This window comes from Limulus polyphemus, unplaced genomic scaffold (assembly GCF_000517525.1).
Source record: "Limulus polyphemus unplaced genomic scaffold, Limulus_polyphemus-2.1.2 Scaffold914, whole genome shotgun sequence".
Taxonomy (NCBI): domain Eukaryota; kingdom Metazoa; phylum Arthropoda; class Merostomata; order Xiphosura; family Limulidae; genus Limulus; species Limulus polyphemus.
In genome coordinates, this window is record NW_013666524.1 from 369,623 (window position 1) to 382,753 (window position 13,131).

Here is a 13,131-nt window from a genome sequence, read left to right on the forward strand (position 1 = left end):
TTGCTGTTATATTAAAGTTTTTCTTCATTACCCATTCAAACCGTCTCCAGCCATTATTTGTGATAATTAGTAAAGCTGAGAATGAGCAATCTTTCTGATAGAGAGTCTGGTGTGTTGTATCTGGGGTTTTCCCATTAAGATCAGTTCACTAGCATACTAGAATGCTTTCAATAAGAGTATGTAGGTTTTGCATGTTGTCTAAGTTACTAGGTCAAGCAACAATTTTTCTATTTAAGAACAGCATCTGTGTCAGTTAGTTATGTGTGAGCAATATGACTTGTCCTCAGGCATAATTCATTACATGGTTGCATAAATTATAGTTTAACCACATGTACTGTTTGGTTAACAGTCTCATTGTATCAAGAAACTTAAATGTAGCATTTGTATGCAGAAGGTTTACATGCCTTTGCTATGAATGTACATAGGCCTAATATTTGGATATAGAAAATATAGTGTAGTTGGCTTTTTATTATACAGTCTTTTTTACTTTAACTCAAAAGATATTATAATTTACATCAAGTCCATAATATATATATATATACACACACACATATATACTAATATATAAAGCAGTAAGTCATAAACTGCTCACCTAATACTATTGCGAAGTAAATTCTAGAAAGTAGTTTATAATTACAAATAAGAAAGATGGAAAATTACATTTTACCAACACAATCTGGTTCATATCGAAAAAGTTCTTGTTCAGCAGTTTGCTAATAAAAATAGCATCTTAACCACTACTATGTCTGTCGTACCCTGCTGGCTTGAAGAGCCCTGTTATTTCATTGGCACTGAATATAACAGTGTGGTTGACATATGTTTATACCCTCTTCTCTACTTTCACTCATAAGTTCTTATTACTGGGTGTATTATATTAGTATATGTGTTTCTATATATATATGTATGCTTACCTAATGCTGTAATAAAGTACATTCTGCATAGCAGTTTACAGTTGCATCTGTTTAACATTCTGCTGTTAAATGTTTAAATATTTGTCATGTAAAGAAACATTGAGACTGATAACTGTAAAGGTATGTGTGACTTTTAGCATGTCTATTCATGCAAGATCAAGTGCAGTAATAGTAATATTGTACTTCACACAAATAATGTCAAATTTTGTTATTTATTGAACAAGTTTAGTGATATCAGTAGAACAGAAAAACATTTTGGTAAATGTATTAATTATTCAAAAATAAACTTTAAGTTTATATTGATGATTGTAGAAATTGTTTGAAATTAAACTTGTGTAACTGTTAAATGTATATAAGGAATTAACAATAGAGAGCATTATACTGTTGCATGAAATTGTTAAATAGCGAAAAAACAAAGTGAAGCATGGTGTTACAATGCTTGGATAAGTTATAGAATGTATGGTTAAAACTTCATCTAGTAAAAAAAAGTGCAAATTACTGGATTGAAGTAATATTTTATTTGCATTTTTGAGATTGGGTGAATAAAAAATTACTTTGATTACTGTTTGAAAGAAGTTTGAGAAGTTGTTTCAGTGCCTGTTGTGTTCTGATATCCATAACTTAGACGACATTGGTTTGTTTGCAAGAATATAGGTATTTTATATTTCAAGTAATAACGAAAGAGTGGTTGTGGAATATGTTGTTTTCTAAACATAGCATTGTTTCTGGATTTCCCTATTAGTATTTTCACTTTAGAAATAATTCAGCAATATAGGTTTGTTACTCAGCTTGTATGGATTATTTCATGTTGTCTAGAACTATTCGCTGGTTGGACAGGTGCATAAAATCACACCAAAAACCCCAGAAGCAAAATATTTTTCCAATTGTTCAAGGAGGACTTGATTCTGAGTTGAGAAAAAAGTGTGTAGAGGGTGAGTCATTATGGAAGTAATTTGTAACAGTTGTTAATAGTTGAGTAACCACAATACTCTGAAGTTAAAACTTAATACCTATAGGTGTAAGATGACTGGTCATAGTGTGTGAAGGAGACTCAGCATGATACTGTTAGTGGTGTCTGGGGGCATGCCCCCCAGAAAATTGTGAGCCAAAAGCATTGGTTCTGCATAAATGTAAAAATAGAAAAACCTTGGGGGGGGGGGGGCAGAAACCAGTTTTGGAGGGCAAAGCCCCCTTTTATCTGCCTGTTTCATGATAATATCAACTATCAAAATATTTTTGTCTGATTTAGAATCCATTAAACATGTAATAATGGCCAAGTAAAGACTAGGTCCTTCAACAGCACCTTTGCTTATATAAAGTACCACTGTTGTGTACCAGCTTAATGGTTAGCAAGCCCACGTGCAATCAACCAACAAACAAGCAAGAAAATAGATGAGTCTTTTAGTTTATAACTTGAGGTTTCATTAATCTACAAAAGAATTATTCATATAATTGTTTTGACTGGTTAGTAGTATAGATGAGAGACATTTCACTGTTTTGTGTGAACCCTTACATCACAGTTGTTGTTCAAACAGAAGTATAAATGCACCTTCAGCGTGTTGATGACATCTGGGTCATTACATAGCTCGCAGACAGTAACTTCTTTTTTTGTACATGTTTTAAAGTTAAAGGGAATTTATGTTGTTAAATCTTGGGTTTGACTTGAAAAAATTGAATTAAGGTATAAATGTTTACAATTGTGAATTACTATTAACTGTAAGTACTGAACATATGTTTTCCTACACAGAACCATCAGGATCCTGAGTGAGCAGCAAATGTACCCATAGTTTTACTGATGAATTAACTTTCCCATATACCACACTTCAGTTATTATTGTGATAGGAAAGTATAACCAGTACAGCAACAGTTTCATGCAGTATTCTTCCCAACAAACTAATTTTTCTGCTTTTCAGAAGGCAAACTTAGAATGATCTAACCATCAGCAGAGTGAATGTTTGAATTTTTATGTGGTAATAATGGTTAAGTCTGCATACACATATCAAAGCTAATATTTGGTCTGATGTAATTGTGGTGCAAGCATTTCTGTTGACAAAGTTAATTGGGAATATCATATTAATGGTATCACCGTTACTTATCGCTTTTCTCTGAAATGGAAGAAAAACGATTATATGAACAGTTTCATATAAGATTTGTGTCTTGCTAAATTGTGAATGGTCTTATTGGACCACTCCACTACACCACTAGGCTTTCCAGGTGAACATAATTAATTGCCTGTTCAGAAGAATTTAGTATAAATAACTGTTAGTTACAAAAAATTTGAAATGCAATAATTAAGAATGGTATTTGTCCAGTTATTCTTTTAATGTGTTTATGACAAACACGGTCTTGATACTTCTAAGGTACTGTTCAGGTTAGTGAGTGAACTAAATACAATTTTCAAAATAATGCAAAAAATATCCACTTAAAATAAATTTAAACAAGCAAAAAAGAATTGTAAGTTTAGTTTGAACTTTTCCAGATACTTTGTTTTACACTCACCTTCTGAGTTAATTTTTTTATCACATAATAATAATAATTTTAAAAAATTGCTATATGAATGAAAAAACAACAACAAATTAACTTTAGAGAAACACATTTTTTAAGCTATCATTAAATACGTAATAGTTAGCAAATAAAGTTATATTCACCCTGCACTATCAAATAGTGCCATTTAACTTATAAAATTGAAAATACTTTGTTATGAAGTATTTATTTAAACACATTTCATTATTCTCAGGTAATCAAATTAAAGAGAAAGTGAATTTTTTTCACCTTGGTTTAATCATTTTATTAAGTTATTTATTTTACAGAACTAGTAAAACGTGATGTACCAGGTTTTGCAATTGGTGGTTTGAGTGGTGGAGAAGCAAAAGACATGTTCTGGTCAATGGTTCACATCACTACTGATTTTCTGCCCCCAAAAAAACCTCGTTACCTCATGGGTGTTGGGTAAGGATAACTAAAAAAGCTTTCTTTCCAAAAAATCTTTCTTTGAGATTTAAAACTAGAAGGTTCCTTTATTACTTAGTGTTTATGTTTAATTGGAAAACTTTACAAGTTGATTTATCATATGCGTATGCATAGAATTATTTAATTTTTTTAAAGAATTGATGTATTCAGGTTGTCAAAATCTGGTTCCCTCATGGTTGTTGGTTTTTACTTTAGTGTTTATGTTTAATGGGAAAACGTTACAAGTTGATTTATCATATGTAATATGCACAGAAGGATTTTATTTTTTGAAAGAATTTATGTATTCAATTAATCAAAAGATACTCTGTCCTTTGTTTCTGAAATGTATTATGTTGTTTCAAGAAACTTGAAGAATTTAAAATGATAGTTATTTTCTTAGTTTTGCTAACAAGCTGATAACTCAAGTAATTGGTATCCATCTTAAATAGTTGTATTACAAACTCTAGGAAAAATAATTTGAATTTTATTTTATAACAGAAGTAATAATACTTTTTTGGATTCAGTTTTGCAGTAGACCTGGTTGTCTGTTGTGCACTTGGGTGTGATATGTTTGACTGTGTATTCCCAACAAGGACGGCAGTAAGTTCAAAAAAATTTGTCTTATTTGGATTTTAAGTTATTGTATTTTAGGATAGGCCATTTACCCCAGAGTATTGCAGGTTTATATGTTTTTGATAATCTTTGTTAATTAAAAATTAGTGAATTAAAAATATTGAGGAATTCAAGATAAGTGTTATTACATCAGTGGAAGGCCTGATGGTTAGGGTTCTCAACTGCAATCTGTGGGCCGCAGGATTGACACCAGGGGCTGAACATGCTTGCCCTTTCAGCCACAAAGGCATTATAATGTGCTGATTAATCCTACTATTTATTGGTAAAAGAGTAGCAGATAGTCTTAGTAGCATTGCCATAAACAAAACTTCAATGTAAAAAGTAACATAGATTTTTCAAATGTTCTAACTCAAATTTTAAGTTAATTTGATAAGAACTGCTCAAATTTTTTTAGTTCTTTTAATGTTTTCCATTGTTAATATTTTTTAGCTTAGTCGAGATTATCTGTAAAACTGTAAACTGTTTAAAGCCAAAAGTTATTTTTCTTTTTTTTTTAGAGATTTGGTTGTGCATTAGTGGATAGTGGTCAAATTAATTTGAAAAATCGAATTTTTGCTGAAGACTTTAGACCAATTGATGAACAGTGTACTTGTACAACTTGTAAGCGATATCATAGAGCTTACCTTCATTCTATTGTCACTAAAGAAACAGTAGCCTGCCATTTAGTAACGGTTCACAATATTGCTTATCAGGTTAGTGATTTTTTTTCTCTTATATAATTAGTATAAATTACATAGCAAAAACATATTTTTGTGTCTATTCATGAGAAGAACAATATTATAGTAAAATTGTATGATTACTTTGAATTAAACATGTTAATCTTATTCTTATGTAAAAAGCATGCTAATTTCTGAATAAATCTAATTTGTGTTATCATAACACTTAACCATTCTTATCCTTTATAACCTGTTTCCATGATAATATTGTGATATTAAAGTTGGTTTTTTATTTGTAATTTATAGTAATGGTATAATGATGTGCTATTAGTTATTGTAATGTTGTGATATAGTTGTGGTGATATTGTTCCTTATATCCTCTAAAATATTGTAACTACATGTGTGGTATATTCAGGTGAATTGAATTAACTGGAATGGTAATGTTTCTTGTATCTTCTGACTGATACTGTTTTGTCAATGTTTCTGTAAATCTAACATAATATAGTGTGTTATTAAATTACTGTTTCCTGTACTATGTAATGATATTTTTAGAACTTCTTATGTTATTTAATGTTCTGCAGTGATTTTTTTTTTTTTGCTAATGTACCTCTAAAGTTAATATAGTGTATTGTTATGTTATTATCTCTTGTACTATGTAGTGGTGTTTTTATCATTCCTTACATGTTCTAATGTTTATAAATGTTGTGTTGCTATCATTTCTTGTACTCTAACATATTCTAGTATTGCTGTTCCTTGAGTCTAATGTAATGTAGTTGTAACATGGTATTTGTTTTGTATGCAATCAAATGTATAATTGTGGTGTTCACCAATTATTACATAAATCTATATGCATATTGACATTATATTCAAATGACATGATATCCTAAATTTATTAATAAAAGCACAGCTACACAGTGTGAACTAGTACATATATTTTTATTATTGTATTTGGTTCCTTCCTGTAGACTGGGTTAATTCGGAAGTATAAGAAAAAATTTGAATTTGCTATCAAATATCACTTAAGTGTGAAGGATATTCTTATTGAGTAGCTAGCACCATTATACAATATATATGAAATATTTATTGAATGAAAATTGAGAAAATCTAAATATTTTAGTTCCAATAAGAATTCCTAAACTTTAGGGTGAATGCTCAAAAATAACTATTTGAAGATGTGTACACAAATTAATGCAATGTGTGTGTCAAATGTAATTTCTTAATAACATTTACGAAAATACCATGCTTTTGAAAAACAACTAATTCAGATTGAAATGTTGAAACAATGTTTATGTAAGTATTAGTAATTTCTATATACATATGTTGTTTAAACTTTTTTTTCGTTAAGTCATAGACAGTGAGTATATTTTAGATTACTACAGGATTAAAATAGCTACTTTTTTTGTCATGTCTGTAACTGTTTATTTTGTATACTATATGCAGATGAGTCTAATGAAAAGTATCAGAGACAGTATTAAAAGTGACAAGTTTCCAGTCTTTGTTCAAGAATTCATGCTAAAAGTGTACCCCAAGAAGGACTATCCTAAATGGGTGACTGATGCTTTGGCTGCAGTAAACATTAACCTCCAGTAAAATGTTTTATTAAAGCAGCATAGTTTTGTAAAAAAAAAAAAATGTAAAAACAATTAAGCCATGAAGCTTATTTATTTTCAGTAGACTGGTTAATGTAAGATAGTTAATGCTACAAAAGTTTAAGTGTTAAGAAAATATATTCGATTTTTGTTTTATAATGACAGCCAGCACTTCGGTGGAACATTTAGGTTTAAAAATATCTATAGTACAATAATTTTGGTTCTAAAATATTAATAAAATTACATGCCTCTGTTTCCTTAAAAAACAAAGCAGCATATGCTAAGGTATTAAAATGAATTTTTTACTAAACAGTAACAACAAGATTAGAATTTGACATTATTCAAATACTTCACAGTTGAAGGTATTTTCATAAATCTATAGACTTGTCTTAACCTAAATCATGACAGTAGTTATCAGGAAATTCAAGCTGTTAAAATTTGGTTTTCATAGATTTTTGAATTATATACTGTTGACTATGTTTTCTTTTGAAGCACAACAAAATTATTTTAAATCTTTTGAATTTAAAAATTCAGAAAATGTGTATGTAATGAGACTGTATTTTTCCTACTACTTTTATGTAATGTCGTAATTTATCAGTGACTGAAGATCATGGTGGTTCTCCTCCCTTTACACACTGAAAGGGATGATGCATCAGTGACTTTTAAATTTATTAACATAAAATGTTCACTGTATTCAAATTAATTAAAGGAACTTGTTAACTTAGGCAAAGTGTTTCCAGTTTGTGTCTTCATTAGTTTGTATTTATACAAAATCAGCTTCTTAGCTATTCTCAACTTTCCAAATTACCGATTTTTAGTTACATTAAACTGTTCACAGTGAAATTCAGTCTAAAAAAGTCATATTGTCAAGTAACTTAACAATGACATTGTTCATGATATTTACAAAGAAACTCAATTTCTGTAAGAAAATACTGTAGCCTAGCAGTATTGGTGTTTCAGCTTCAATCTTTTCATTTTTTAGCATTCTAGTTTGAAATGCTAATGAAAGAATATGAGCATTTGGGGAAGATGAACTAAAAGAAAGTTAAAGGATGGGTACCACAGATTTATCCCCTGTGTATTGTTATTTATTGCTATAGAAATTGATACTGAAATGATGGATACAATTTAACTGTTAATTGTTATTAAACAATATTATCTTCCCAGCATGAATGAACAAATCCAGTTTTTAAATGTTTTTATAAAATGTATCCCATTTCTTTAAGTTATACATTTCAAGAGAAAAAGAAACAAATCAAACAAAGTATCTTTATTTGTGTATAAAAAAAAGTTTGATCCTGAAAAACCTTGTACAAAAATGGTGTTTGTTTCTTCTTATAAAAACCATACCCTGGAATAATTTATGAACTTTTTTATACAGCTTTATATAGATTAACAAGTGATTCACACAGAAGTAACAAAAGGGCAAAGGGATTCCACCCAATAATTAAAAAATATATATTCTTCATCTAACTGGATAGAGAAGTACCATAGGAATGGTTTTTAAACATGCAGCAGGAAAATACTACACTGGCATTTTAAAATAACTGAAGTTAGTGTCCACTAGAATATACTGCACATTTTATGCTATGTTTACAAGTTTTACAATATTTGTTAAACAAGCTACAGCTCTAATGCAAAATTACTGTACAAATAGAGATCAAGAACGTAAACCTCTAATATTTTATGATTTAAGTTTTTGACCAAAATTAATGAAGTAGCTTGAATATACCAATGTTGAAATTATGTATTTCTGAATTCAAGTAAAGATTGATCGTGAACGCTTTGAAAAATGATTATTTTATTGTTTGAACAGCCTTGCCTAGTAATAATATAGTATTTGGGAAGGTGCTTTTATTATAATGCTAAGTATAGATATTTATTAATTCAAGGGGATATTTTTAGTGATTCTGAAGTATGAATGGCTTTTTTTAGCTTAAGAATTTTATTGCCCTGTTCCTGCTCTAGAAAACTGCTTTTGCACTTAGGCCTAAACCGTCTTCTGAGTTTTAATAATTTTCTCAGACCATTGGCACATCAAATCTTCAAACTCAATTCCATATTGCAATACTGACTGAAGAATTTCAACCTCATCATACTTTGAAACTCATTTGTTATAAAGTTCACAACTAATCATTTGTAGTAAAATTTTAATCTGATTCTCCTGTTAGAATAAATTACTACTTTTACTTTTTGTTTGAGATCAAGTGTAATGAAAGGTAAATTATTTTTGATAAGAAATGACTCATACCAATGAGTACAGGGGAAGTATATAATCAGAATTTCTCTAAATTAAATTAAGAAGCGTACAATTATAAGATAAATACTTATGATCTATATTTGAGATGCTATTGAAAAGAAACAAAAGATCAATTTGAATTCAAAGTCATTAAACATGAACAAGATCTAATCATCTGATACGTGTTTATACATATGCATTGTGATCTATAAAATATTTCCACCACCATTTCCTATTGCCATTTTATATTTCTAAATCGAATGTTTCTTGTACGACATCATTTAGAAAGTTGCTGAGAAGATACTTCTTACTGTAATATAAAACATTTGTTGTGATAAGACACGTTATCTTTTCTACAACACATATATCACAAGCACCTTGTATTGATAATTGATTGCACTTATACTTATCTAGTAGTAAGGCCCACTGGTAAAACTGAGAATTCTAACAAAAAATCAATTTTACATTATTCGCTACACATTTTTTAAGAAATAATGAAAGAAAATAACAGATTATTACCAAACCAAAAGTTCTTATGTCTGTCTCCTATTTGAAAAATGCTAGTTAAAATTATTCTAATTGGCATGATTTTATTATCTAAAAAAATGATTAAGTAACAAAAATTAAATAAATTTTAAAATTATTTGAATCTTGTAGTTAAAGAGTTCACTATAATACATGAATTTAAAACTGGTACGTTGATTTCATTTTATCTCCATCTGCATGAAAAAAGTAAACAGAAATCAAATTATTTGCATTTCTGGATAAAATTTAAAACAAATCTGTCTCTAAAAGGCATAAAGCAATGACTATGCTAATTGTACAAATACTGAAGGTCAAAGCACATAGCTTTCTGACGTTTGTTTTGGTAGCAACAATACTATCAATGGCATTGATGTCTTCCTTGTAATTGCAAGTTTAAAAAAATATTAGAGGAATGTAAAACAAATTTTCTAAAATGATTGATGGAAGAGTTATTACATGTCCTTAGCATTCAAATAAGATTTACTATTTGTAAAAACTCTACTTACTTGGTCTCTTGGCATTCTACATTTGTTTAAACGTCCATACAATTACTAATTACAGGAAACAATAATTGCTTATAATGTGAAACAGATAGGATATCATCACTGTAGTAAAAATGAAGTTCAAAAGTAACTAATATAAATAATTATACAAGTCTTTTTTTTTTTTTGTCACAATGTCTTTAATAATTCTATTTTGGACTGACTTATGCCCAAAACTTATAAGCCTGGCACTTTCAAATTTTAATCAGTCCACAGATCACTGTTTTATGGCCACAATTTCACTATATACTAAACATCTGCCCGCATAAACATTATTTTCCTTAATTGTTCCACTAGATAAATACAGCTTCCTGCTGGTTATGTGTACTCTGCTGTGACTGATGTTGCTCCACACCTGCTAAATGCTGTAAGTTAATTGGTCCAGTTGGGCTTGAAATGCCTTCTGACCAATCACTCTGAGCAGAATATGGGGATGAACTTGACCACTGACCAGGAGATTCTGGTGAAGGAGTTAGGTAAGTTTCGGGGGGAAGCAAGTAATGCTGTGGAGTAGCTTCCGAGCTGTGCTGGCTATGTTGTGAAGGAGGAGTAGGATACTGAAATGTATGCTGATAAGGCACTTGGGGAGAGCCAGACATAAGAGGTTGCTGCCCTAACATTTGCTGGAGTTCAGTAATAGTGGAATTGTCATAGATATTGTTAGCACTCTGTTGTTGTGACTGAATTTGTGCAGCTTTCTGATGATGGGCTGCTCTCATTGCAGCCATGTGTGTTGGTGACGTTGGTAATGAGGGGCGTTGTTTGATAGGGGAAGACACAGTGTAGGACAAAGGTGCAGTGACACTGCTTGGCACAGAACTCTGTCTAGGATGCTGTGGTTTTACAGTCTGACTGTTAGTTTGCAAATAAGGATACATGCCTCTATTCACATATGTTTGTCCATTCTGATCCATGCCTCCAACAAGTCCATATAACTGGGAACTGTTATTTATAAAGTCACTGTAGAGTGGAGGTTGTTTGTTTGGAATATTACAAGTACTATCCAGTCCTGCTAGATTTGAGTGTGGCAGTGCAATGGTGTGTCCACTGTAGATATTTGTGTCATGAGGAGATGGGGTGCCATCCATACAACCTGTTGTGTGAGGAGACTCTAGAGAGTTTACTGGGGACATTGTTACTGTTCCATCCATCCCTGGCATTGCTGGTGGAGGAGGTTCCTTGCGTTTCTTTACAGATGACTTTCTCCTGATCCCCCCGTCGTTGTTAGAAGAGATGTTAGTACTATCCATCAAGGAAGCCATTCCCACCATATTGTTAGCCTTTAGTCTCTTCTTACTCTTGTTAGATCTTGTAGATGCAACAGCAGTTGGGGGTGAAATCATTGTAGGAGAACTTGCATCAACACTCCTTCCTACTAACATGTGTGACATATGAGGACTCTGAGGAACAAAGTCATCAAGAAGCTTCACTATATCATTGTGCATGCGTTCTACAGCAACATCCCTGGGAAGACGATCCATGTGGTCTGTAATTTCTCGGTTAGCAAAATGTTCTAGGAGAATTTGAGCTGCCTGGTAAGCCCCCTCACGTGCAGCCAGAAACAAAGGGGTTTCTTCCTTGTTGTCTTGAGCATCCCTGTTGGCTCCATGAATCAGTAATACACGAACTGCATCAACATTGTTAACAGCTGCAGCCCAGTGTAGTGCAGTTTTACCTATATGTAGAAGAAATAAACACATTTTTTTGATTCAGGTGTATGCTAAACATTTATCAGATAAATCTCAGAGAAGTTTATAAGACTGTTCCAAAAACTTTAAGTTCAACTGTCTTCAGTTCTTCCGTGACAGTCAAAAGAGGCAATTCTATAACAACACAGCGATGTAACACTTTATTTAACAACAAAATTTGTTGTCAACACTAAAGCATATAGGAATGCACTAAACTGAAAGCCAAAATCCCTAGATATTAATTAGTAAAATTTTACGTATGTAACTTTTTCAGTATTTTTAAAGAAGTGCTGTACTTTGGTTGCAATGCCAGTTTCAATCCATGATATTTTAAGCCTAACCCTCCTTGCTGCCATACCAATTTTAAACCATTGTGTTATAGGCTTAGCACTCACATCCATAATAAATATAACTGAGCTACATACACTGCTGATATGAAAGGTAAGTACAGACTTCCACTTTAGTTTATACAAATGTGATTTGTAACTGGTTATTTAATGCAGTTACATAAAAAGGTAAGATATACATCTAAATTCAGATTAGAATTGACTAACAGTAAATTATATATTGATTATGTGATTAAAAAAAAAAACATACTTAAAATTAATAGCCAATGTTAATTTTACTTACATCTGGTAACATTTATTTATAATACTCTGAACTATAAATCACAAAGCTCTTATATTACATACATGCATGGAATTATTGCATAACAATTAAACATTTCCACATCTGATTATGTAAAGATTTAATTAATATTAGATACAAAATAATACTTTGTGTATGTTGCTTTTACTTGATTAAGTATTAACATTATTCATATATACTCAAGGTACTGATGGCGTGCAAGAAAAATTGTCATCACCTGTCATGAACCCACTAGGGGATCAGTGTTCCCTCCCAAACACATACAAGTTTTTTGGAGAAGCAAAAATTATTAAAAATTCTTCAGTTTTCCTTTTTAGTAAAATATATAGTGTTCATTTACCAATTTTGCTAATTAATGATTTAAGAACAACAGTATTTATATTTTTTTTTAACTAGGGTCTTAGCTGTAAATTAACCTTAAAAACGTTAAATATAAATACCAGTTTATGATAACCAAACTTTACAACAGTTTCAGTTGACATTTATAAAAACACTTATTTTTTTATTTCCTTATCCAACTGTTACGACAGCAGAAGTCACGTGACACTGGTAATACGTCAAGATATTCTCTAAGGATCTTGACTTTTCCTGGCAACTCAATCTGTTCTAGGCACCCTCTTTTTTTAGTATATAAGCCTGGCAAATAAAGCAGAGATAATTGCAGAGAGATAATCGAGTCAAGCCATAAGTAAAGTTTGTGAATCACTGTGATTTATAGCGTGTGTTCATAAAAGTAGTCAAGTTTAAAGTG

At 30.8% G+C, this 13,131-nt stretch overlaps 2 protein-coding genes across 2 annotated transcripts in view; one reads left to right on the forward strand and one right to left on the reverse strand.

Annotated features, from left to right (window-relative positions):
* Window positions 1-7,464, forward strand: part of LOC106461212 (queuine tRNA-ribosyltransferase catalytic subunit 1-like) — an 18,704-nt gene extending 11,240 nt beyond the window's left edge. Inside the window, exons 4-8 of the mRNA XM_013921009.2 lie at window positions 1,728-1,843; window positions 3,722-3,860; window positions 4,385-4,460; window positions 4,991-5,185; window positions 6,590-7,464. Coding sequence (XP_013776463.2) covers window positions 1,728-1,843; window positions 3,722-3,860; window positions 4,385-4,460; window positions 4,991-5,185; window positions 6,590-6,739 — 676 coding nt within the window. The 3' untranslated portion in view covers window positions 6,740-7,464. The remainder of the gene's footprint in view (window positions 1-1,727; window positions 1,844-3,721; window positions 3,861-4,384; window positions 4,461-4,990; window positions 5,186-6,589) is intronic.
* A 529-nt stretch (window positions 7,465-7,993) lies between these two features.
* The window catches only part of LOC106461210 (neurogenic locus Notch protein-like), a 10,060-nt gene continuing 4,922 nt past the window's right edge, over window positions 7,994-13,131 (reverse strand). Inside the window, exon 8 of the mRNA XM_013921006.2 lies at window positions 7,994-11,719. Within this exon, the coding sequence (XP_013776460.2) occupies window positions 10,338-11,719 (1,382 nt within the window). The 3' untranslated portion in view covers window positions 7,994-10,337. The remainder of the gene's footprint in view (window positions 11,720-13,131) is intronic.